General features: G+C 48.7%; 1 protein-coding gene across 1 annotated transcript in view; it reads left to right on the plus strand.

Moving 5' to 3' along the window:
• UBAC2 (UBA domain containing 2) overlaps window positions 1-27,621 on the plus strand; it is a 164,855-nt gene that overhangs the window by 135,375 nt on the left and 1,859 nt on the right. Inside the window, exon 8 of the mRNA XM_065902222.1 lies at window positions 13,468-13,590. Coding sequence (XP_065758294.1) covers window positions 13,468-13,590 — 123 coding nt within the window. The remainder of the gene's footprint in view (window positions 1-13,467; window positions 13,591-27,621) is intronic.

Below are 27,621 nucleotides of genomic sequence, written 5' to 3' on the forward strand. Positions count from 1 at the left end.
TGAAGCACAGCTAGTGTTAAACAGAGGAATATTAGTGGGGAAAAAATTGTATCTCCGTAATCATTTTGTAAATTTTTCCACCTCAAAAAAAAAGAAAACCCATCCCTGTGGGTTTTGAAAACCAGTAAACAGTCCGAGTGCAGAACAGACCCCTGGGCTATCCATGAGTTTTTCAGGAAAAAAAAAGTCTTTCTGATCATCTCGAGCAGCCTTGAATTTCATGGAACCCACCCCAGCTTCAGGCCTGCGGCCTGCTGCAGCAGGTGACAGACGTGGTTTTGTGAAGAAGACAGTAGGAGCCCAGGAGTTTCCAGGCTCATGAGTCATGATCTCCTATTCGAGATCAGAGCACAGATTAGCGATACCAAGATTTTTTTTTTTTTAATCATACTTTCTAAGTGATGGCAGTGTACACACCCTTGTCACGCCTGGATTCCTGGGGTGGGGTGAGAGGTGCAGTGCCGCTCCATCGGTGGCTCAGAGCAGGGGCTCCGGGCTCTGAGAGATCACCGCTCAGTGCTTGGCTTCTGCGTTCCTGAGCTGCCTGGCGCTGCCATCTTCGCAGGGGTGGTGCTCAAGGGTCCTTGCTCAGTAGAGATGCCCATCAGAGCGCCTCCATCAGTGCAGGTGACACTCATAGGCAGTCTGTACAAGAGGGGATAAAGTGGAGAGTGTCTGGACCTGTGTCTGCCTGGGCATCTCTTGCAGCAGCTCAGGCAAGTGGCCCCCTGGGCTCCTGCTGCAATAGGGAAGACCTGTTTTTGAGAGAGAACTGCCTGGCTTTCAGGACATTCTTTTAAGGGATAGAACCTGGGTCTCCCGCATTGCAGTCATATGGTTTACCCTCTAAGCCACCAGGGAAGTGAGATACTGATTTGGAAGAGGCAACTCAGAGGGATTAGTTTAAGGATCATCTAGTCCAGTTTTCTGTTGTACACATGAGACAACCTAGACTCAGGTTGTCTCATCCTCTCAGACTGGCTGCTTGACTGAGTTCTGTAGACGTTCAGTGATGGGGAGACCAATAAGGATTTGGATAGTCAAGGAAGAAGCTGCTTACAGACGGAAAACAAGAACCAGGCCCTGTACACACTGGTAGGGTGGCAGAGGGGTGGAGGGCCGGGGGAGGGCGTTTTAGGTAACAGGCACAATTTGAGCAGATGTTGTCTCAGTAAGTGAGGACATGGTAAGTGGAAGGAACGTGCAGGGAAGAGATGAGAAGTAATTAGGATGAGGCTGGTTTTGGAGGGCCTTCAAAACAGGACAGAACAATTCAGATGTGATTTCACATGTAATTAAGATCCTCAGTTGAGGTGGTGGCGTTGTGAAAGGCCATATAGACGCGGTTCACCTGCCATGGCGTACAGGTTAGACAGGGGCAGTACGGTCACACCTGGAGATGCTGCAGGTTCGGCTCCAGACCACATGAAAGCATGTGTTGCAATAAAGCGAGTCCCAGGAATTTCTGATTTCCCAGTGCATATAAAACTTATTTTTATACTATACTGTAGTCTGTTGAATATGCAATAGCATTATGTCCTCAAAAATGTACATACCTTAATCAAAAAAATACATTATTGGTAAAAAATACTGGGCATCATCTGAGCCTCCCAGGAGTCATAATCTTTATGCTGGCTGAGGGTCTTGCCTCAATGCTGAAGGCCGCTAACGAGTCATCAGGGTGGTGTTTGCTGAAAGTTGGGGTGGGTGTGGCAGTTTCTTAAAATAAGACTACAGCATGCATGGCACCCCGAAACAGTTACAACAGTAGCATCAAAGGTCACCGATCACAGATCACCATAACAAATAGTGATGCACAGACACAGAGTGAGTAAATGCTGCTGGGAAAATGTTACGATAGATACACTCAATACTGTGTTGCCACACACCTTCAATATGTAACAAATGGAATATCTGTGAAGCTCAGTAAACCAAGGCAGTGATGTCATCTAAGAGGCTGTTGGTTTAATCACAGTGGATGACACTGAAGTTGTACACAGTGGCAGACCCCCTTGAAAGGAAGTGCAGCTGGTACTTGAGAGTGGGCTGGATTTGATGTACAGGGCAGAGAGTTGAGTCAAAAAGGGTCTCCAGGCTTTCAGGAGATGCTGTCCACGCTGGCCTGGTGCTGGTCGGAGGACGAGTAAGGGGGTGACAGGTGATCACTGAAGGGTGAAAATGAGTGACCGCTTTAGGGGGAGGAGATGTAGAAAGAGGGGAAACACTGAGTCATCCCCAATCTCAGTTTTAATAACAAGTTTCACCTCTCCTTCTGTCCAAACACTTACTGGTAACAAGTACCAGAGCTAAATTTAATTTTTACTTTTATCTAATAATTTCTGTGTAGAGCTAAGGTTAAGGAGCAAAAGAAAAAAAAAAAAAGAGCAAAACAAATTGTAAACAAAAGGTGTAAAGCGGAAATGTGTCATCCCAGTGCCAAAAGATGCCCTTTCCTTCGTATTTTCAAGGAAGCTGTGTCTTGTGCTGTGCAGTTCTTGTGTTCAGTGTTCACATGCATGTGCTAGTGAATCAAGTGAAGATAGTAAAGACGCCTTCAAGCGAGAGAGAGGTGTCCTCTTCCTGCACCAGATGGCCCCAGCCTAGGCTGTTCATGCCCTCACCACCACTTCCTCCTCACGAGAGAGCGAGCGTTCCCGTTTAAGGCCAAAATCAAAACCAAACCTCCCCCCAAAAGGCGGGGAAACCTTTGATCCTGATGCTCCATGGAAGAGAAGGTCCCTGTTAGAGGAGGGTCAGCCAGCCTTGGGGAAATGTGAGCACCCCCACCCCACCCCAGGCATGGCAGTACCTGGGATCCCCAGTATCAGCCCCCCATCTCACCCCCCCGGGGTGGGGAGCCCCTGACCTCGGGGTCATCTGAAGCCCGCTGCTCTTGTCTCCGAGTCCTTTCCTCTGCCTGTTAGAATTGCACCCGTGTCTCAGAAGGCCTCTCATGAGACGCCGTCCAAGACACACAGGACTTGGGACACATGTCGGGTGGCGCACACCAGCCAGAGCGTCCCTTGTAGGGAGTGCAAGGCCTGGGCTGTGGCATTGCTTCCTAATTGCGGCCTCCGGGCGCCTCCTCACCCCACTCCTCACTGCCTCCCCAGTCCAGTGTCCAGACCACACCCGTGGCCCAGGCCCCCACCCCCAGCCCAGCGACGGAGTGGCCCCCAGGGCTCTGGCCAACCAGGACAAGAAGGAGAATGGGGAGCCACGGCAGAGGGCATCAGGCTATCAGAGATTCCTGTCTCAGGTCTCACTACTGTGGAAGCTGCCTTGTGTTTTGCTGAGAAGGGTGATTGATGTGAAGTGTCTGAGCTCCAAAAACTGGCTGTCAGATAAACCCCAAAGAAAAAGTAAAACTGAGAGCTGTAAAATTAACCTGGGACTGTGTTCAAGCCACCCGCTAGTTTCCCGCTAGTCAGTGATTTCCTCCGAGCACCTGCTGAGACTACTGTGCCCGGCAGCGCAGAAGCCACTGTCGTGACCACTTCTGGCATCTGTGCAATGTGAGGGTGGGGCGCTCCACACACCATGGCCACCTCCGTCTCCCACGCGTGCTTCTCCTGGTCATCTTCCTAGGCGTGACCCAGGAACCGCTTCCCAAAGGCGTGATCGGACTTGTTCTCAGCCCTGTGATTGTCCTTACATCTTTCATCCACCTGATGGATAGATGTATGGCTAGTTTCTGGGTGTGGCGGCTCTAATGGGATTTGTTTCCGGGTTTTGCTATGAAGCTAGTGCTGATGACAGCAGCCCCTGGCGCTCAGTCTAACAAGAGGCCTCTCACGTCGCCCTCGGTCACTACCTGCCGCATCCCCAGTGCCTCCTTTTCAGCTTCTCCCGTGCCTGTGTTTGGTCACCTCAGCTAAGCGCTCTCTGGGCCATAGGGAATTAGCCACATCTCAGTGTCTCACAGCCCTCTTTACCTGGCCCCAGTGCAGCGCTCTGCACATAGAAGGTACGGAATGAAGCCAAGCCTACTCGTATTTACACCGTGAGCGGCAGCCTGCGACCCGGACATGGCAGCAGTCCAGCACTTTATAAACACCCCTCCCGTGAGGAGCTCCTAGCTCCAGCTCCCCGGCACCACCGCAGCCCCCCAGCTGCAGTTCTTTGAAAACTGCTGGTTCCCGTGTTAGAGGGAGATGGTGCCTCCTGCCGCCTCCTGCCATTAAAGGTCTTATCGTCCATGGGATGTACTCCTCCACTCCCTGGCCCTCCCAGCCTCAGCCTCTCCCACCCTGGCCATCCTGACACTTAGGGCCCCGTATTACAACTCAGTGTTCCGTCTTTGCCAAAGAAAACCCCCTAGAACTTCACTCAGCAATATGCTTTGCTGTATATTTGTCTGCTGCTTTATTCATTCAGCGAATGTTTCTTAAGTAGTTGGATATGCCGAGTGGCAGGAGAGGCTGGGTTTATTAATACAAAGGCAAGAAAGACAGTGTCAGCCTTCATGGATCTCGTCACCTACTGGGAAGATTCCTAGCAGAGAATTGAAGTGTAATGTGCCAGGGTCCATCCTTGGCAAGCTGCGTGAGGGAGCAGCTCGCCCCGGACTCGGGGGGTTAGAGAATCCTCCTGGGCAGGTGTCTAGACTGAGGCCAGAGTGGGGGGGAAGGCCGCTGGGACGGTCAGCGGGCGGCTGGCACACCCAGGTGAGAAACCCCAACTGTATCCTAAGACCAATAAGAGCTTGACGAGTATCAGAGAATTTATCAGAGAAGGCTCTTACTATACTCTAATTTTTTTTTTAGCTCTGTATTTCCATATGGCTAGATATTTTTATATAATTCAGAAGCCAGAGTAGCTTGTAGCAGAGTTGACTGGAGACACAGATGCGAGAATCCAGCTACCTTCCATTACTGCTGCTGCTAAGTCACTTCAGCCATGTCCAACTCTGTGCGACTCCATAGACGGCAGCCCACCAGGCTCCCCCTGGGATTCTCCAAGCAAGAACACTGGAGTGGGTTGCCATTTCCTTCTCCGATGCATGAAAAGTGAAAAGTGAAAGTGAAGTCGCTCAGTTGTGCCCATTAAGCCAGACATAAAAGAGATTTACAAAAATAGAAAATAATGATATGCTTCTCAGTAACTAATAACCTTTGTTTCGGAAAAAAAAATTTTTTTTTCTTCATAAAAGTATGTTAGCAAGTAGTGGGTTAGTGATTGCTATCAATGAAGAAAAAAGTATTTTAAGACTGATAGAAAGGCAGTGGGAACCACTGAAGGGTTTTTAAGTGGAGAGATGGTGTGATGAGATTTGTCTCTCAGAAAATCACCCTTGCTGGTGATCTAAAATGGGACGGTGGGAGTCAGAGTGGAGGGAAGCAGACAGATCCCAGAGGACTCAGGACTTAAACAGTTGGCAGAGCTGGTGAGCTGGCTTGTGCTGTGGGTGGACATCTGTGTCATTCCCCAGCAGTGGGGACACAGGAAGAGATACGGGAACGATGAGGAGTTTTGTCTGGGACGTGCTCCATCTTAGATGTCTCTGGAGCCTCTGAGGGGACGTGTCGGGAGAGCTGGCCGTGTGGCTCCAGGGAGCAGCACCTGGATGGCGGGAGCAGGTAGGAGTCTCCACCAGACGCGTGGAAACTAAAGCCTTGGGGACAGATGTGGAGAGAGGGGAGGAATGTTCCTAACAGGACCCCAGGGACACCAGCCAGCGTGTTAAAGACACAGACCGGAGATGGCGGCTCTCAGGGGCACTCAGGGAGTGACCAGAGGCTCAAAAGACCAAGAAAGTGTGATTCTCCAGAAGCCAGAGGGCCGTGGAAGCGGGGGGCGGGGGGTGTCCAGTGCCCCGGGAGGGTGTGGAGAGCGAAGGAGGCGCCGCTGACCAAGCAGGGGGTGTTCCGGGTAACCTGGACAAAGAGGGAAAAGCAATTTAACGGATGGAATACCAGACTGGACATTTCTGGAAGGCGGGGACGCCGTCTGAGCTCTCTTTGCAGCTTCACGGCTCAGGTTCTTACCGGTGCTCGAATAGGCACTCTGATCCCACTGATGTTACTGTAACCGAGCCGCCCGAAGCAGTCTGGTCTTCCCTGTGTCTGAACTCCACGGTAAACTGCTCCCATAAAACGTACAGTACTTCCTTAGAGCCTGCGGCAGAACGTCCCGACCCCTGGGTCACGGTCACAGGAGGGCTGGGGGGGGGCGATCCCTTCAGCGCACAGGGCAGCAGGGGGGGCCCGAGGCTGCCAGGCCAGGTGTGGGGGCTTGCTGTGTCCTGTGTCACGGCCGTGCAGCCCTCCATGTGCCACCACGTGGAGGCCGCCGGGCAGCCAGGGTCCACAGCAGGGTGGACGGTTCCTGTGTGGGTGCTGCCTCTCGGCATCACTGAGCAGTCCTGTCGCCATGCCCTGATGAACCCGTAACCCACCCCAGCATCTTCCCGACACAGGAGCCACCGTGGAGAGGGCCCCACCTGCTCTACAGTTCAGAGCCTAGCGTCTGATAAAGGCTTTCAGATCACCAAGACAGAGAGTAAAGGATGCTTTCCCCACCCCACCACCCGCAGTGACCAACCTTTTAAAATAAGATAAGGATGCTTTTGGAAAGACTTCATTGTTCTAAACCATGACCTTCTCTTATACCTGCTCTGTAACCTCCATCTCACCCTTTGCTGGGGACCCAGCTCGGGCTGCGCGGAGCTGAGTGTCGTGCCCGCCACCTGGGGGCTTTGATGCAAATCTCACCCCCAGTGCAGCTCTGCAGGGTCCTGTAGTTGAGCTGGGGAGATGAGAAATAACCCTGTAAGACACCGTGCGAGTATCAGATGGTAGTAATGGCTAAATAATAGCTAAGACTTCCCTGGTGCCTCAGAGGGTAACACATCTGCTTGCAATGCAGGAGACTCGGGTTCGATCCCTGGGTCGGGAAGATCCCCTGGAGAAGGAAATGGCAACCCACTCCAGTATTCTTGCCTGGAAAATCCCATGGACAGAGGAGCCTGGTTGGCTACAGTCCATGGAGTCGCAAAGAGTCGGATACGGCTGAGCGACTTCACTTTCACTTTAACTAAGGTCACATGATAAGTGGCAGAGCTGGGATTTGAACCCAGGTATTCTGGCTCTAGAGACTGCTCTCAGTCACTCAGCCTCCTGTACTCTTTTGTCCCTCCGTCATTACTCCAGAGCATTGTTTTGGCCTTTGAAGTAGGAATAAACGCATTCTCAGTTCCCTGTCTTTGAACAGCCTGACAGAATGCCTGGCTCTCCTCTCCATGGTTGAAACCTCGCTCAACCTTTAAAACTCAGCTAAGCCCCCACCCTCTTTGAAGTTTCACCCCTGAGCTTTGGCTGCGCCCTTTGATGCCTTGTGGCTTCCTTCCTGGACCTGCTTGCCTGTTTCCAGCTTTTCCCTTTCTGGATGTCTTCCTTTCCCCGAGGAGATCAGGAGCTCCGTGGCAGCAAGGACCAGACCATGCACCTTGCTCGTGTCTCCCGTGGGAGCTGCAAGTGCCCCCGGGGTCCCTGGGGGACTCTTCTGACCGAGCTTCTTGGTGTAGACATAGCCTGGCCTGACAGTCCCCTCAAAAACCTTTAGAGATTGAGTTCTAGCCCATGTAACTTCCACACGATGCAACATGAACAACCATTTGCTGCTCTCAGTTGGAAAATCAGTTGTTTGCTTGTTTTCAGAAGAAATGTGACTTCATTTGAAAAATCTCCTTACCAATTAATAACATAAAATGGCTCTTCAAAATGCAAGCTGTTTCCGCCTTCCTCTTTTGAGTGTGTGGTTATTGCTTTTGAAGAAGACAAAGTGAAGGAAGTGTTTCCTGTTTGCAGAGGCTCAAGTTGAACCTACAGAAAGAGCAGACCGGTGTCAAAACATCCCAGAACCTAGAGCTCCTGTAACTTTCTGCTTTTTAAGCACTTTTTTCTATCACAGCTTGGGGTTTAGTTTTGTTTTTTGTTGGTGGTGTTTTGTTTTGTTTTGCTTTGCTTATTCTTTCACTCTCAGTCCCTTTGAAGAATAAAAGGTTCATTGCCCTTCCCACTGTCCTGTCCTGAAGCAGGTGAATTGTGTATCTGATGCCTTTTACGGTGTCCACTGCCTGCGTGTATTTGTATCTTCGCCACCTGTGTGTATATCAGGGCTTCTCAGCCCTGTGGGCCTTTCGGTCCAGGCCATCCTTTGCTGTGGGGTCTGTCCTGTGCATTAGAGGCTGCTTAGCAGCAGCCGTGGCCTCTACTTGCTAAAAACCAACACCACCCACCACCCTCTCCCCAGACTCCTCCCCACCCCGCAAGACAACCAAAAATGCCTCCAGACATCTGCCCCCAAATATTCCCTGAGGAGTGGGGGCAGAATCACCACTAGTGTGTGTGTGTGTGTGTATACAAACACATATATATATCCATAAAATAGGTTACATAGTATATTATTCTAAATATTTTTAAATTTATGTAAATACTTTTATATATACATATTCTTATGTAGCTTTCTTTGTTTATTCAACATTGTGTTTTTGAGATGTATCCATTAGATCTAGTTCATTTATTCTAGCTGCACATGTAATAGGCTTTTATGTAGTGGAACCACTCACTAGTTTATTTCCCTACTTAGGGACAGTTGAATTTTTTTTACGCTTTCTTACTTAATATTATAATCGGTGCTTCAGAGAATATCCTTCTAAATGCCCCTTTAGGCATTCACAGCTCCCTGGAGATAAAACTGCTAGACTATAGAACATCCTCAGTTTTACTAGATCTTGACACATTGTTCTCTGAAATGTTTGTGCCAATGTAAACTCTCATCAACACTGTATAGAATTCCCATTTCCTTCACATCACCCCATCCTTGGTATTGTTGGACATTTTATTTTTGCCAGTCTTATGGTTATGAAATGACTTAGTGCTGTTTTAATTTGCATTTCCCATGCTAGTGAGGTTGAACATCTTTTCTTATGTTTATTGATTCAGGGTTTCCTCTTCTGAATATTGTTTTTTCATATGCATTCTTCACTTTTCTCTTGTGTTATTTTTTCTCATTGATTCTTTACATATTCTGGATAATGTTTTGTCAGTTATATGTTACACATGTCTTCTCTTAATCTATACTTCGTCTTCTAGCTCTGTTGTTTTTAATCACACAAAATTCTTATTTGTAGTAATTATTAGCAACCCTTTTTCATGATTTATGCTTCATATTTTGGTTTTAGAAATCCTTTCCCATCCCAGCAACATAAAGAATGTCTCTTATTTCTTCTAAAATGTTTAAGAGCTTAGTTTTCGAGATTTAAATCGTTAATCTATGGGGCTTCCCTGACGGCTCAGAGGGTAAAGCGTCTGCCTGCAATGCGGGAAACTCGGGTTCGATTCCTGTGTCGGGAAGATCCCCTGGAGAAGGAAATAGCAACCCACGCCAGTCCTTGCCAGGAAAATCCCATGGACGGAGAAGCCTGGTAGGCTACAGTCCATGGGGTCGCAAAGAATCTGAGGTTTACAAAAAAAGATTTAAATCTTTAATCTATGGGGATTATTTTAAAATAAACTCATTTTGTATGTGGCATGAGGTCTAATTCTTTTTCCATGTCTGTAACCAGTTGTCTCAGTACTGTTCATTAAATGGTGTCTTTCCTGCTGACTTACAGGGTCCACTCCATCATGTACTAAGTGTCCATGTTTACTTCTGATTTCTCAGCCTGTTTCTTAGCACTGCTCACCTATCACGTGCTCATACCATCCTCCTTTAATTCTTGTCATCTGACAGTAAGTCCTGATAACTTGTAGATAAATGTCCTCCTTTATACTTCTTGAAAGTATTCAGGTCTAGTTTTGACCCTTAATTTCAGGTTGTCTCGTTCCACCAAAACACACACACACACACACACTTGTCTCGTTCCACCAAAACACACACACACACACACACACACTTGTCTCGTTCCACCAAAACACACACACACACACACACTTGTCTCGTTCCACCAAAACACACACAAACACAGACACACACTGAAAGTATTCAGGTCTAGTTTTGACCCTTAATTTCAGGTTGTCTCGTTCCACCAAAACACATACACACACACAGCTTTAGCTGCGTGTGACAGCAACATGAAATCACGAAACCTAAACAAGGTGAGTCTGTCTCATGTATAACAAATCAGACGTTGACAGCACACACACACACACACACACACACACACACACACACAGCTTTAGCTGCATGTGACAGCAACGTGAAATCACGAAACCTAAACAAGGTGAGTCTGTCTCATGTATAACAAATCAGACGTTGACAGCACACACACACACACACACACACACACACACACACACACACACACACAGCTTTAGCTGCATGTGACAGCAACGTGAAATCATGAAACCTAAACAAGGTGAGTCTGTCTCATGTATAACAAATCAGACGTTGACAGCACACACACACACACACACACACACACACACACACACACACACAGCTTTAGCTGCATGTGACAGCAACGTGAAATCACGAAACCTAAACAAGGTGAGTCTGTCTCATGTATAACAAATCAGACGTTGACAGCACACACACACACACACACACACACACACACACACACACACACACACACACACACACACACACAGCTTTAGCTGCATGTGACAGCAACGTGAAATCATGAAACCTAAACAAGGTGAGTCTGTCTCATGTATAACAAATCAGACGTTGACAGCACACACACACACACACACACACACACACACACACACACACACACACACACACACACACACACACACACACACACACACACAGCTTTAGCTGCATGTGACAGCAACGTGAAATCATGAAACCTAAACAAGGTGAGTCTGTCTCATGTGTAACAAATCAGACGTTGACAGCCCCGAACCGGTGGGAGCAGCTGCTGCCCCCAGTCTCCTCTTCTCTTACCGCGACCCTGTCCTCAGCGCGGGGCCAGGACAGCTGCCTCGGCTCCAAGAAGGAGGAGGAAGCACTGAGGAAGACTTCGTCCCTGCCTTGAAGGTCCCCTCTGGGGGTCCCGCTTTCCCTTTCTGCTTGCGTACCATTGGCTGAACTGAGTCCATGTGGGGGACGCTGAGAATGTGTTGAAGTGATTGTGTCACCAAAAGAAACCTTATTTTTAAGGAAAAGGGAATGTGGGTATTGACAGTCAGCCCACCATCTCTGCTGCACTCTGGAATTGGCAGAGTATGGAAAGATGCTAGTTTTGATCCTTCCCAGGCAGGAACGGGCTGTCTTCCCACTGATACCCTTCAGTCAAGCTTACCATTTTTCATAGAGACCTTGCAGGTCTTCTGTTAGATTTAATTCGTAAGGACCTGTGAGTGAATGTGAGAGCTAGTTGCTCAGTCATGTATGACTCTTTGCGACCCCATGGACTTAGCCCACCAGATTCCTCTGTCCATGGGATTTCCCAGACAAGAATATTGAAGTGGGTTGCCATTTCCTTCTCTAGGGGATCTTCCCGACTCAGAGATCAAACCCACGTCTCTTGTGTTGCAGGAAGACTCTTTACCATCTGAGTCACCAGGGAAGCCCTCCTAAATACCTAAATAGTTTGTGTTACTTTTTGTAAATAGGAATTTTTTGCAGTTACATTTTCTCAGTGATCACAGGCAAGGGATGTTACTGATATTTTTGTGTCTTGTATTCTATCTTGTTGGTCCTCATTTTCTAGGTAAGACGGTCGTCCTGTGTGAAGGACAGTTTTGTTTCTTCCCTTCCATCATGCTGCATTTTCTTTCACAATTGGTTGGTCTTGTCTTCATTATGCAACGACTTGTGTTGAATGCTAGAGGTGGTAATAGGCATTCTTGTCTCTTCATCAAGTTTTATCAAATTATTTTTGTATCTGTTGAGTGAGCATTTGGTTTTTGTCTTTTAATCTGTTAATGTATGAATTACCTTACTATATTTTCTAAGATTTCTGAGATGAATCCTAATCTAATATATTTTACTGGATAAGATGATAATTTTTTTAACATTGTTGGATGGAGTTTGTCGATATTTTATTTAGGATTATTGTACCTGTCCATAAATGAAAAATGGACTGTTTTATAATTCTTCTTTCTCATGATAGCCTTCTCTGATTTTGGAAACAGCATTACATAGCCTCAGAAAATTAGATGGAGAGCTCTTTTCCTTTTCTCTTCTCTAGAACAATTTGTTTAAGACAGCGGGTCCTTAAAATTTTCATGGACTTCACCTGTAGATTTTTTTTTTTTTTTTTACCTGTAGATTTTTAGTAGGTAGATTCTTAACTATTATTTCAGTGACATTAATGGCTAAAAGTCTAGTCAGGTTTTCTATTTCTTCTTGTAACATTCTATTAAAGTATAACACACAGAAAAGTTAGCATACAAAGAGAGTCATACAAATGTACTTTTGTGTTTATTTTACTCGGTATTACGCTGAGAGATTTCACCACATTGTTGCATACAGTTGTAGCCTCTTTCAGACCCGAGGCCTCCACTTCTGAACCCAGATAGGTGCCAGCGCCCAGGTGCATCTGAATTAGCAGGGTGTGCTCACCCTCACACCTGTCCCTGCTTCTTTACCGCCCTGGTTTCCAGAGCTTGTTTCTGTCACCCTAGGGCCTCTGTCTCCCCTTTGTGTTCAGTTCTGCATTTGAAATATTTTAAAATATTATCCACAAGTATTTATAGTAGGAAAAATTTTAGGTTTTCTTAGTCTGTAAATCTTCCAGAACCAGAAGACATCTAGAAACAGATTGAAGTTGATAAATTAAAAAGTTGGCATATGGGCAAAAACATCCATTTTTAAAAAGCAGCATGAGGCACATACTTTTTTTTCTTCCCATTGTGGCTTTTGTTCACTGATGACATAGAAAAGGCAAGAAATGACCTCGCCGTCAATGTTAAGTTGTCCAGAAAGCCACACGGAGGACAGGCCTAAACCGCTTGTCCCTCTGTGGAGGGTTTACCTTTCCACTCAAGCCTGTCCCCCAACCTGGGGTTTATCTCCACCTGCAGTCTCTGTCTCTGCTGACCTTGCTCAGAATTTAGTTAAATTTTAAAAAAGAACAAGAAGAGGGAGGAGCAGCATTTTGAAGAGCTGCTGAAGGAAGCTCCAGGTTTCTGGTTGCCTGCCCTGAGTTAGCTGCCTCCTCGCGGCTTCTCCAGAGCCCAGCGGAGTCGGGACGGCGTCAGTGGGGACACCACGGGGCTGAGGTTAGGAGTGACTGCATGTGTCTTCCGCCAGCTTCCGCGCCAGAGGGCACAAGTCCCTTTGGCAGCACCCTCCCCCTCCGTTTCTCTCTGCGCGTCTCCTGCAGGCTGCGGATTTCAGCCTGTGGATGGAAGGGCTACAGGACCCTTTCCGCTTGAGGACAGCACATCCATCTGACATCTTACCTCCAGTCTGCAGCTGTGACTGCGTCACTGGAGAAGGCTCTGCGAAGCATTACGAGGCTTCCTGGCCTCCACGTCTGATCTCTGTGCGATGATCTCTTTCTAGGGAGGAATGATCAACTGGAACCGTCTTTTCCCTCCTCTGCGTCAGCGAAGAAACGTAAACTACCAGGATGGTCGGCGATCTGAACAACCAGCGTCCCCACCTCTAGAGGTTTCGGAGGAGCAGGTAATCCTAACACCCAGTACTTGCCCTGAACCCGGGCTTCACACCCCTGGCAGTTTTGGTGAACAGGACTTGAAAAGAATTCAAGCATATATTGATAAACAGAGATCTTGATACCAGGTAAACCGTCAGCTATACCCGTTTTAGACATTTGGGCCCAGTCATTGGCTTCTCTGCGTCTTATGACTTTGAGGAGGATATAATTTTTTAAAAAAATTGCCTTGCAATTGCTTATTTTTAAGTGTATGACATTTCATATGTACACAACTACTGAACCTGGTTCACTGCAAGGGCTGGGAGAGAAGGAGGCAGAAGGTCCAGGAGCTTCTCTGTTTGTATGGTTTTAACTTTAGGAATCAAGTAAATGTTTTATAGGTTCAAAACGCAAATCAACACTGGGGACAGCCGTGAAACTAAAAGGCAACTGAAGTAAATGTTCCAACTGTATCTTAAGGGAATAACATAAGAAAGGGGAAAACTAATTTCAATAACTTGTAAACATAATATGTCCTCTGCCTAAAAAAAAAAGAAAGAAAAAAGAACTGCAAACAAATCTCAAATTCCTCATGGGTACAAATATAGCAATTCTGAAATTGTGTTGTGTGTGTGGGCTTCCCAGGTGGTGCTAGTGGTAAAGAACCCACCTGCCAGTGCAAGAGACATAAGAGGCTTGGATATGTTCCCTCGGTCAAGAAGATCCTTGGAGAAGGAAGTGGCAACTCACTCCAGTGTTTGTGCCTGGAGAATCCCAGGGACAGAGGCAACCTGGAGGGCTACAGTCCATAGGGTTGCAAAGTCAGACACAACTGAAGCAGCTTAGCACACATGCATTGTAGATTAGAACAGATAAGGAAATAGGGACAGGATATATGCGGCTTCATCTCAGGTGGCTCAGGGAAAATAAGTGGGAGAGAGAGAGAGTGTGTGTGTGTGTAGAGCATATGTGTGTGTGCATGTGGATAGAAAGCAACTGCAGCAAAGTAGTAATCAGTGAATCCGGGTGGAGGAGCGATCAGGTGCTTAGTGCTCTTCCTGAAATTTTCCTTGAAGTTTGTGATTACTTCCCACTGGAAAGTTTTTGAAAATCTATAAAAGTCAGTTGAGAGCATTTCAGTAACAACCCTTTTAAATTTCATTCCGCGAACATCGCTTCTTTCTCATGAAAGCAGACCGAGGTCAGCGTTTCATAGTGGGGCGCACCATGCCCTCCTCCACTCCCAGTCCCCAGAGGCAGCAAGCACCTGTCCGACCCAAGGCCCTCAGCATCTGTGGCTAAACTGTCCATATCCTGGCTTTTTCTGGAACTCAAGTGGGGCTCTTGGGCAGAACCTCCACGGGTCCCTCTGGGTGAGGCCACGACAAGTGAAAGAAACCAGCTGAATGTGCCTGACGAGTGACCTGGCCCCTCGCCCTTAACTTCTCAGCTCAGACTCACCCTTTGAGCAACTCGTTAGGGTTGAGAGATGCATTAAGGAGCCATGGCTCTCTTCTGCCTCCATTGACGAATTACCAGAAAAATGTTAGCCCTGTGGTTAGAAGCTAAAGCCGACCAACGAGGCATTTGTGAGACATTTATGCTAACTGATTGAAGAATAAACTAATACTCTCAAATTCAGGGGAAGAGAAATGAAGTTCTGTTATATTACTGTCTCCTGTTAGAACCCAGGTCACATCCCTCACAGAGTAGCCGTTAACGATAAAAAGTATTTAAAGGGGAAATAGTTCTTAGTTTTGACATTTGGGGGGAAAGAAAGTGTCAAAAAGTGATAACAAGGTGAATGTGTGTAATTGAAGTCTTAGCATTGTTTTTTTTTTTTAATGAATCATTGTCCTTGATCCTCCCAGAATGACAAGAGTGAGGTTAACCTGTTGTCGGTATCAGTTTAAAATACCATGTGCTTCTTCTTGACTCTGTTATGGAAAGATGTAAATACACGAGAGGTTGTTTTTAACATAAACTTCCTTATTCATTGATTTTTTTTCCAAATTTTATGTTTTGTTTCTTGATTATCCTTAAATGCTCTTAAAGACGATCCCACATTAAGACATAGAGTACCCCCTGCCCCAGCATTATTTTTGTAGATCCTCAGTATTTTTTGTGGTAGGTGCTCGAGAGACTGTAAAAGAAAAGAAAGATGCTGCCCTTGTCTCGAGACACTTAGAGTAACATTTACAAATGTACCTTCCATATGATCTCTTGGTTAGCTGGAGGCTAGGTAATAGAGTTTTGCCAAGAGAACACACTGGTCATAGCAAACACCCTCTTCCAACAACACAAGAGAAGACTCTACACATGGACATCACCAGATGGTCAACACCAAAATCAGATTGATTATATTCTTTGCAGCCAACAATGGAGAAGCTGTATACAGTCAGCAAAAACAAGACCAGAATTTGACTGTGGCTCAAATCATGAGCTGCTTATTGGCAAATTCAGACTTAAATTGAAGAAAGTGGGGAAAACCACTAGACCATTCAGGTATGACCTAAATCAGATCCCTTATGACTATATAGTAGAAGTGAGAAATAGATTTAAGGGACTAGATCTGATAGAAAGAGTGCCTGATGAACTATGGACGGAGGTTCGTGACATTGTACAGGAGACAGGGAGCAAGGCTGTCCCCAAGAAAAAGAAATGCAAAATAGCAAAATGGCTGTCTGAGGAGGCCTTACAAAAAGCTGTGAAAAGAAGAGAAGTGAAAAGCAAAGGAGAAAAGGAAAGATATACCCATTTGAATGCAGAGTTCCAAAGAATAGCAAGGAGAGATAAGAAAGCCTTCCTCAGTGATCAATGCAAAGAAATAGAGGAAAACAGTAGAATGGGAAAGACTAGAGATCTCTTCAAGAAAATAAGAGATACCAAGGGAACATTTCATGCAAAGATGGACTCAATAAAGGACAGAAATGGTATGGACCTAACACAAGCAGATGATATTAAGAAGAGGTGGCAAGAATACACAAGAACTGTACAAAAAAAGATCTTCATGACCCAGATAATCACGATGGTGTGATAACACCTAGAGCCAGACATCCTGGAATGTGAAGTCAAGTGGGCCTTAGGAAGCATCACTATGAACAAAGCTAGTGGAGGTGATGGAATTCCAGTTGTGCTATTTCAAATCCTAAAAGATGATGCTGTGAAGGTGCTGTACTCAATATGCCAGCAAATTTGGAAAACTCAGCAGTGGCCACAGGACTGGAAAAGGTCAGTTTTCATTCCAATCCCAAAGAAAGGTAATGCCAAAGAATTCTCAAACTACTGCACAATTGTACTCATCTCACACGCTAGTAAAGTAATGCTCAAAATTCTCCAAGCCAGGCTTCAGCAGTACGTGAACTGTGAACTTCCAGATGTTCAAGGCAGAGGAACCAGAGATCAAATTGCCAACATCCACTGGATCATCAAAAAAGCGAGAGTTCCATAAAAACACCTGTTTCTGCTTTATTGACTATGCCAAAGCCTTTGACTGTGTGGATCACAACAAACTGTGGAAAATTCTGAAAGAGATGGTAATACCAGACCACCTGACCTGCCTCTTGAGAAACCTATATGCAGGTCAGGAAGCAACAGTTAGAACTGAACATGGAACAATAGACTGGTTCCAAATAGGAAAAGGAGTACGTCAAGGCTGTATATTGTCACCCTGCTTATTTAACTTATATGCAGAGTACATCATGAGAAACGCTGGGCTAGAAGAAGCACAAGCTGGAATCAAGATTGCCGGGAGAAATATCAGTAACCTCAGATATGCAGATGACACCACCCTTATGGCAGAAAGCAAAGAAGAACTAAAGAGCCTCTTGATGAAAGTGAAAGAGGAGAGTGAAAAAGTTGGCTTAAAGCTCAACATTCAGAAAACTAAGATCATGGCATCCAGTCCCATCACTTCATGGCAGATAGATGGGGAAACAGTGGCTGACTTTATTCTTTTGGGCTCCAAAATCACTGCAGATGATGATTGCAGCCATGAAATTAAAAGACGCTTCCTCCTTGGAAGGAAAGTTATGACCAACCTAGACAGCATATTAAAAAGCAGAGACATTACTTTGTCAGCAAAGGTTTGTCTAGTCAAGGCTATGGTTTTTCCAGTAGTCATGTATGGATGTGAGAGTTGGACTATAAAGAAAGCTGGGCACAGAAAAATTGATGCTTTTGAACTGTGATGTTGGAGAAGACTCTTGAGAGTCACTTGGACTGCAAGGAGATCCAACCAGTCCATCCTAAGGGAGATCAGTCCTGGGCTTTCATTGGAAGGACTGATGTTGAAGCTGAAACTCCAATACTTTGGCCACCTGATGCGAAGAACTGACTCATTGGAAAAGACCTGATGCTGGGAAAGGTTGAGGGCAGGAGGAGAAGGGGATGACAGAGGATGAGATGGTTAGATGGCATCACCAACTCAATGGACATGAGTCTGGGTGGACTTCGGGAGTTGGTGATGGACAGGGAGGTCTGGCGTGCTGTGGTTCATGGGATCGCAAAGAGTTGGACACGACTGAAGGATTGAACTGAACTGAACCTGAACTGAGACACTATAGAAATATTATTTTTTAGTAACATTAAGATAGTTGGAATTAGCAAAACCTTTTTATGCTTAATTTTTCAATTGGATGTACTGTATTTTCTTTATTTACAGTGAAGGACAGTGTAGCCTGGTGGGCTGCAGTCCATGGGGTCACAAAGTCAGACACAGCTTAGCAATTGAACGACAACAGTTTTCTTTATTTAAATAGCACAATCATGTGATTTTAATGCATTAAGAAACAGTAATTTTTCTAAACCAAGAAAATGAGTATTTTTTTTCTGATGTGAACAAAAACTTTAGGAATTTTAGTGAGAGATATTTAAGATAGGAAATATAGTCCATCTATTATGAAAACAAAGAATATTCTAAGAAAGAATGTGCATCCCTCATTAATTCTAACAATAGTCTCACATAGGACCGTAGAAATATTTGCCGGTTTTTCTACTTTGGCTGTTAAGTTTCTGGATTTTCAGTTCTTCACAGTCCACTCCTACTATCTTTCAGCCAGCAGCTTTGTCAGTTCACCTTTTGCAAATGTCACCCCAAACCCTGCTTTCTTAAAAATATGTCTGTTCATTATTGCATTGCTCTTGCTTTTAGAATTTTTTTCTTCTTAACCAAGGATTTTTTATATTACCCCCAAACTCAAAATTAAGAAATAATGAAATTTTATCATCATTGGTCCCATTATTTTTTTTTTAAACCAGAAGGGGAAAATACTTCCCAAGTTTGCCTCTCTTGAGCCCTCCCCAAGCTTACTTAGAAAGGGATTCCTGGGCTCATGCTTAATGGGACGCACAGATGAGGCCAGATGGGGCAGTTAGGCTCACTGAGCCAGCACTGGGACTTAACGAAAGTAAGATGAACATGGACTTGACAAATATTGACTTCCTCTCTTCCATCCATGTATTTCCTTCCTTCTAGTCAGCCAGCAGTTACCAGCTGTCTGCTCCGCCTGCTCTAACCCTGGGCTGGGTTCTTAAAATAATGGAGATAAGTGAGGCAGCGATTCCCGCCCTCGCATGGTACAGAGCCTGGTGCAGGGACCCTGGCAGAGGGACAGCTCTGGTCAGCTGCATCCAGGTTTTCTGATGCTGCTGAAGGAATGCCAGTGTGTGTGTATGGAGGGGTGGGGGTGGGCAGCACTGTCTGTAAAGATGCAGCCTGGTGAAAAGCGCATCAGATTTGGGGAGTACAGGTGGGTGAAGTTGGAGTGGGACTTGACAGGTGGTCCAGGGGCCCCACGCAGGGAAGAAACAGGAAGGCCTCCCAGAAGCCCTCAGCGGTCATGGACCTCTGCTTCTAGGCTGTTCTTCAGTCACTCAGTTGTGTTCAACTCTTTGTGACCCCATGGCCTACGGCACGCCAGGCCTCCCTGTCCATCACCAACTCCCAGAGCTGGCTCAAACTCATGTCTATCAAGTCAATGATGCCATCCAACCATCTCATCCTCTGTCGTCCCCTTCTCCTCCTGTCTTCAGTCTTGCCCAGCATCAGAGTCTTTACCAATGGGTCAGTTCTTCGTGTCAGATGGCCAAAATATTGGAGCTTCAATTTCAGCATCAGTCCTTCCAACGAATATTCAGGGTTGATTTTCTCTAGGATTGACTGGTTTGATCTCCTTGCTGTCCAAGGGACTCTCAAGAGTCTTCTCCAGCACCACAATTTGGAAGCATCAGTTCTTCGGCACTCAGCCTTATTTCTGGTCTAACTCTCACATCCATAAACAACTACTGGAAAAACCATAGCTTTGACTATATGGAATTTAGGCATTAGGAAACCAAGCAGGATTTTAAACAAGGAATCACATTGTTGGGTTTCCTCAGAGGATGGATTAGACATGGAGGAAGGGACTTATGATCATAACCACGTATGTAATTTCTTCCATCCCTGCCTGGGGAACATAGTACAGTCCCAGTGCCTTTGAGACTCTTGCCAGATGAGATATGGTGGCATTCAGCATGTTTATAATGTGTGAGACTGGAATGGAGTTGTGTGGATTCCATTCACGTCCTCTGAAATACCCATTGGCCCCGGTAGAGAGAGGGCACACAGACACTTGATCTCAGGGGATAAGTAGCCAAATCTCTTCAGTGTGAGAGGACCTCAGTCTCAGGGGCTCTCTTCCCTCATCTCTGGGATTCTCACCACTGCCTCTGAAAAGCCCACCCAAACTCCACAGAGCTCACTATGAAAACAGCCCCTCACTTAGTGCTCCTGCCGTGGGTATCTGGACCCACAGTGAGTTGAGTGTTGCTCTAGAGACGCCCACGCCGTCTGGCTCCCTGGCAGATGGTGAACTCCACGAGGGCTGGCACCTTCTCTTCCATGTTCTCTCCTGAGACGGAGCCTGAGACCACAGGTGCCCCAGTGGAGGGGGTTAGAGGGCTGAACGTGAAGGTGTGGTTGGAGGGCTTCTCCTTCAAAAGAACACTTGTTTTCACTTAAAAATGGGTTAGGGGGTGGTCCTCCGTCAGCCCTTTCCATCTCTGATCTCTAACGCATGATTTGTTAGAGTGAATGATTGGGTAGCAATCAAATAATCAGCCAATTTTGGGGGTGCCTGAGTCTGCTGAATGCTGAAAGATGTAAGCAGAGGAGCCCCCCCAGCCAGTAGTGAGGGTCTTCTCAGGACCAAACCCCAAAGCACTCAGGAAAGTGCAAAGATGAGGGGCCACTGAGCTGCCTGCATCGGGTGGGCACAGAAGAGAACCAGTCCACTCAGCCAGCCGTGTGATCATAGGGGTTCAGCAGCTCTGAGGAGGAGGTGGGGGGGTCAGCTGACAGGAGACGAGGGGAGCACTGGCCCACAGGGGTCTGGCCCTGAGTTTGCCTCGACAGGAGACAGAGGACAGTTGCAATGAGGGCAGGAAAGGGCAAGCCCAAGAGGGGGCCACCCCTCCTGGCAGGGCGTGCATGTGGCCTGGGACGTGGCCAGCCACCAGGGGCAGCCCCGGGGGGAGGGGCTGGGACCACCTTTCAGGTGGACGTGACTTTTTGCAAGAGTCAGAATTTGGGAAGTAAGAACCCCAAACCCATTTGTTTTTGACACCCTTAGCTAAAGGGAAGTTAAAGAAAACCACAGTCTTACTCTAACAAAACAAGCAGAGGAGTGTTTCAGACTGAGAGGAATTGCTGTAGATGTCATTGGAATAAGTGTCCTGCTTCACTCAAGTCAGAGAGTAGTTGAACTGCAAGTAGAATGTTACAGCAGTGTTTGATGCCTTTCTTCGAGTAAGAATAACGTTGAGGTGGTAGGGGCACTTGTCCCAACCACAGAGGATTTAAAAAAGAAAAAGGGGAAAGGAAAGGAAAACTGGCCCAGGTTTATCTCCTCTCTCTTTAGGTTTCTTTTCTCGCTTGCTGGGGTCTCTCCTGGGGAAGTGTGTTCCACCGTGTCCTCCTTTACAACACACACATGGATGACAGTGACAGGACCCCTCCCGTCTCCCAGGCTGGCCTCGGGGGTCCCTGACCAGGAGCAGCTGATGGAGTCGGGTGTCACTGCAGGGGACCCTGCAGTCACGTTTCCCTCTGAGCTGCAATTTCAGTGCCTGCTCCTCCTCCCCATCCAATTCCTCTGATCATAATGCTGGGAAGTCGCATTTTCAGTCACCAGAAACAGGCCCTGGAGACATTACGTTTGAGTCACCTGAGTTTTTTATGAATAAGTGACGGGAAAAATCATACCATCCTCTCTGGATGTTGACCCAGCTCCACCCGGTTTCCAAAAGAAGTTAGAGGCAAGGATCGTTCAGGTTTTTAGACTAGAAACTAAGATGAACTCTACTGTGATGTTTCGTGGCGAGAATTTTTAGATGGAAACTTTCCCGCGATCAATGAGCAGGCAGAAGAAAGAAAGGACTCACTGGGCTCTGAAACAGGAAAGGAACGTTGGAGGAGATGCATTTTAGGAAGTTCCTGTCCTGGGTTTTTGGGACTGCCGCAGCCCCACCAGCCCCGCACTGACTCATATGCCCTTGACTCTGCTCTGTTTCTATCGGACTCCATTCAGGCTGACCATCTTAGTTTTCTCAGACCAACGCTTATTTACAAGGTTTAAACGCTGGAGAAGGCAATGGCAACCCACTCCAGTACTCTTGCCTGGAAAATCCCATGGATGGAGGAGCCTGGTAGGCTGCAGTCCATGAGGTCGCGAAGAGTCGGACACGACTGAGCGACTTCACTTTCACTTTTCACTTTCATGCATTGGAGAGGGAAATGGCAACCCACTCCAGTGTTCTTGCCTGAAGAATCCCAGGGACGGGGGAGCCTGGCGGGCCGCCATCTATGGGGTCGCAGAGTCGGACATGACTGAAGCGACTTAGCAGCAACAGCAGCAGCAAACGCTAGAAACAAGTGACAGACGTCCCTTGCTTCGCCATTCAGCATGGCCGTACTCAGCCGTGGCAGGAGGTGTGCGTGTCGGGGTGCTGGCTGTGGACCAGGGGTGGAATCTCAGAACTCGGAACTCTCTCTGGATGCCAGTGACTCGGGGTTCAGGGGGTGGCCCTTCTGCTCCGGGACCTCCCTCCAGCCACTCCGAGCTCACCGCGGCCCCTATGAAAACGAGCCTGCCTTTGATCTCGCAAAAGGAAAGACACGTCAGTTCTTTGACCAACAAAGGATATAAAACTAGCGAAGTGGAAGCAGTTAAAATGAGTGCCAAAAACAAAACCCGAGGGCAGTCCTGTCACCTCGGAGGCCCCGAGGGAGGGATCCCACCTGGCCTGGTGGCTTCTCGGTAGCACAGGATGATCACAGGAGACGTTCCTGAGTGCCTGCCAGATGCCGGTCACTGTCCCAGGCCTTTTGCACCCGTCTTTCTGACCCCGAAAGCTGTGAGAAGCTGGGAGCCCGACGCCCTGGTTCCTGGCCTGGGGTCACACAGTGACTCTGGGGAGCCCCTCTGCCACCCGGCGGGGTCCCCGCCTCCCCCTCCAGGGCTGGGGCGCCTCTCTCACAGCTGCCGGCTCCCCTGTGGTTTTACTTTGAGGAATCGTGAGCCTCTAGAGAGTCCTGCCCGAGTCTCGCTCACCCGACCACAGGCCTGCGTGGCCTCAGTCTTCTCTTGCCACTGCCGAGCACGGGAGTCCCTGCGTCATGGGCTAAGTCAGCCTTCACACCCGGACGGTTGCGAAATGCTCGAGGTTTGTGCAAGTCGGGTGCTGGTTAACATGCAGGACCATGACGATGGCTCTCAGCGTCCACCCCAGGGCTGCGCCGTCAGCTGCAGCCTCACCACCCTGGCCGTGTGACCTGGGCCCCCGAGGAGGGGCAGCAGCAGGAGGCACAGGCTCCTACCTGGCCGTGGGTGCCCCAGCCGGCACTGTCCGCTGCAGGGTGACGGGGACCCCGTGGGAACGCCTCAGTGTCCTCCTGGTCCTCTGATTATTTTCCTCATACCCACCCAAGCTTGCCAGTTCATTTTCTGTAGGTGTTTGTAGTTTGGGGAAGTAAAGGAAACCCACAAGTACCCTTTCCTCATGTTGTTCAGTTTTTAAATACTGCTAACCCGATTTCTACTTTGTGAGCTTTCTCATCTGGTCAGAGTACCACCTCATTCGGCAGTGCAGATTCTCTAATCACACTCGTCTCCTCACCCCCCGCAAGAAATCCGAAGACCCCAGAGCCAGCTTTAGGCAAGGGGCTGTGATGGCCAGCCAACTGCGGAGACCTGCGAAAAACCCAGCTCGGCTGTCAAAACCGGTGACGGCACATGTGGTCAATGGTGTCCGGGAGAGAACGACCTCGGAGGCAGCCTGGCATGCAGGGAATGTGTCTCTCCTCACCAGGACTTCACCACCTTGGACGCAGCCCGGCCCACCCCAGACCCCAGCCGCTTTCCCTCCAGCCGCAATGCCACACACGCTCTGCTCCGTGTGGAGGGTGGCCTGTGCTCAGCATCTCCTCGATTCCAAACCAGATTCAGAGTTGGTGGACAGGAAACTGCGGCCAGCACCCCCCGCCCCATGCCAGTGCCAGGCGAGGCTCTCGCGTCACCAGCTCCAGGTTATGAATCGTGATTTGCCAAACAGATGGATTTTCTCCTGTCGCTGGATGCGAAGAAGCTCCCAGGCCTTAAGTCCTAGAGGTGACAGCGAATGTGGCGTTTGCCACGTGTTTGTTCTCCGTTGTTGAGAACAGCCAAATCGCCAGCACCGTGGTGTGTGTCCATGGGTAACAGACACGGCAGAGAGGGAGCTGCCCACCCCCTCACTGGGCCACGTTTGCTCCACTAACGATCGTGGTCCTTAACCGGGAGTCACGGCAATAAACACCGTGAAAGGTTATATTGATCCAGGAGCGGATATAGCCCGGCCGGGGGTACCTGGACCCATGAGGTGGCTGCGCCCTATTGACCACACGTCCAGCACGAGTCCTGGGGCCCCTCTCCCCAAGTGACACTCAGTGTGAAAGGCCCCCCAAGGAAAAGGGAAAAGTATGGATCCTGAGAATGGACGTGTCACATCGGGCAGGAGCCTGCAACAGATGATGGGGCAGACACGCATGGAGGAAAAGGGCCTTGTGGTCTGAAGGCCCCACACGGCTCCTGTTGACACAGGATGCCATCAAGATATGTGCACCTCTCGTCCCCTCGAGAGGGATGTTGATGACATCGCAACGGATAATAACACCGAGTCTGAAACTGGTGAAAATGCAAGAAGACTGTTGACTAAGCCACCTGGGTAGAAAGGGGCGGGCTCTGGTGAGTTCTGGGCTCGCCTCTGATCTTGTCTGCTTGGTGTTTACCTTGAGTGGCTTGTTCATTTGCTAATCAGATGGGGATGATACCCATTTGAGGGGGCTGACTAACACCATTGAGGACAGAATTTAAGCTGAGGACACTTTAGGTTACGAGCGGATTAAACTCACCCAGAGCCCAGAGGCCTAGCTTGAGCACATTTCGCTCAGTTTATCGTAGGCCCAGCATCACTCGCCGCCCCAGGATGCTGTCATTACACACTCAGGGCATGTGTGCACGCGCACATACACGTGCACGCCCACTGAGACAAGGCTGGGAATCACAGGAAGGTGCGCTCTGCCCTGGGCACACCATGCCAGCAGCACCATATCCTGCAGCCATAGAAACGGGCAAGCGTTGGGGGGCAGAGGCAGGCCGGACAGTGCTGGGCCCTGAGACGAGGGGATGGGCAAAGGCTGCCGGGCCCTGAGACGTGGGGATGGGCAAAGGCTGCCGGGCCCTGAGACGTGGGGATGGGCAAAGGCTGCCGGGCCCTGAGACGGGGGGATGGGCAAAGGCTGCCGGGCCCTGAGACGTGGGGATGGGCAAAGGCTGCCGGGCCCTGAGACGTGGGGATGGGCAAAGGCTGCCGGGCCCTGAGACGGGGGGATGGGCAAAGGCTGCCGGGCCCTGAGACGTGGGGATGGGCAAAGGCTGCCGGGCCCTGAGACGGGGGGATGGGCAAAGGCTGCCGGGCCCTGAGACGTGGGGATGGGCAAAGGCTGCCGGGCCCTGAGACGTGGGGATGGGCAAAGGCTGCCGGGCCCTGAGACGGGGGGATGGGCAAAGGCTGCCGGGCCCTGAGACGGGGGGATGGGCAAAGGCTGCCGGGCCCTGAGACGTGGGGATGGGCAAAGGCTGCCGGGCCCTGAGACGTGGGGATGGGCAAAGGCTGCCGGGCCCTGAGACGGGGGGATGGGCAAAGACTGCCGGGCCCTGACCGGGATAAGGAGGAGCCACCCACCCAGTCCCAGCCAGGAGGAGCACAAGGCGCCCACTCTGGGTTCATCCTTGGCTGAGGGACTCGGGAAAGGCCATGGGCCCTGAGACCGTTGGAACAAAGACGAGTTAACCAGGTGGGAGACACGGAGCCACACAGCCAGGAGGGACCAGGAGCAGGAGAGGAGGACACTGGAGGCCTCACGCAGAGAAGGAAACAAGGCATTTCCTGTGGCTTCAAAAGCAGATCAAGGCCTTGGAAGCCCCATGGGTGGCAAGTAGTGAGACCCAGATCGGCCCCCTTGAGGAACAGCCTTCTGTCCCAGCCAGAGAGTTGTGGAGTATTCCTGAGACTCCAGAAATGGCTGTTCCTCCCCGAGGGGACATGGAAACGGAGACCCCCGCCTCTGCCCATGCCAGCCATCAGTGCCTCAGCCCGGAAGGTTGAGCTGGAAATGGGCCACCGGCCTCCTCCCCATGGTCAACCCTTCAGGGGCATGTGTGGAGGGTGGGGAACCAGAATGAGGTTCCTCGGAGGGAAGACCCTCACCGTCCACTTTGTTTTTAATCTTGGTCTTATCCCACTGATGAGGGATCCCAGCCTCAGTTTGAAAAACACCTGCCAGAGCCCCAGCTTCTGAAAAGTGTGCTGTTTCCTCCCAGCTGGGTTAACCTCTTCCCAAGCCTCTTGATGAGCATTCAAAAACTAAGATGGCAGCTGGTCCCATCACTTCATGGCAAATAGAAAGGGGAAAGTGGAAGCAGTGACAGGTTTTCTTTTCTTGGGTCCACAATCACTGTTGACAGTGACTAAAGCCATTAATGATGCTCGCTCCTTGGAAGGAAAGCTATGACAAACCTAGACAGTGTATTAAAAAGCAGAGACATCACTTTACCAACAAAGGTCCCTCTAGTCAAAGCTGTGGTTTTTCCAGTAGTCATGTTCAGATGTGAGTTGGACTATAAAGAAGGCTGAGCGCTGAAGAATTGATGCTTTCGCATTATGGTGCTGGAGAAGACTTTGGAGAGTCCGTTGGACAGCAAGGAGATCCAACCAGACAATCCTAAAGGAAATCAACCCTGAATATTCATTGGAAGGATTGATGCTGAAGCTCCAATATTTTGGCCATCTGATTTGAAGAGCTGACTTCATTGGAAAAGACCCTGATGCCGGGAAAAATTGAAGGCAAAAGGAGAAGGGGGCGGCAGAGGATGAGATGGTTGGATGTCATCACTGACTTGACGGACATGAGTTTGAGCAAACTCTAGGAGAGAGTGGAGGACAGAGGAACCAGACATGCTGCATGCAGCCCATGGGGTCACAACTTAGTGACTGAACAACAACAAAAGCTTCCTTGAGCGCCCAGGAACCTGGGATCTCAATGGTTCTGGCCCACTCAGCTCTGCACCTCCTTCCCCACTCGCCCCGACCTCCCCACTCGCCCCACCCACACCTTCCTCCTCGTGGGAAGAGGGGCGGCAGGACTCTGACCTCTGGGTGCCCCCCGGGCGTCGCGTTTTGTGAAAAGGAGGTTAGAAGTGATGACTAAATCCCCAATGACTAAATCCCCAGTCCCTCGTCAACTTACACCTTATTGAAAATCTCAACATTTGGAAGAGTATCACTTTTCAATATATGTTTTTGCAAATGTGGTTTATTTGCAAATAAGTTAAAAAAAAAAAAAAAGACGCCTGCGGCTAGTCCAGGGTCCTAAATGTTTCTGTAATACATTTTCAAGTGGGAAAACAGGTCACAAGGAATAAACCAATAACCCTGCCGTTTCGACCTTGGAGACCGCCTGTATGTAAAAGCACATGAAATCT

This window comes from Muntiacus reevesi, chromosome 11 (genome assembly GCF_963930625.1).
Source record: "Muntiacus reevesi chromosome 11, mMunRee1.1, whole genome shotgun sequence".
Classification (NCBI taxonomy): Eukaryota; Metazoa; Chordata; class Mammalia; order Artiodactyla; family Cervidae; genus Muntiacus; species Muntiacus reevesi.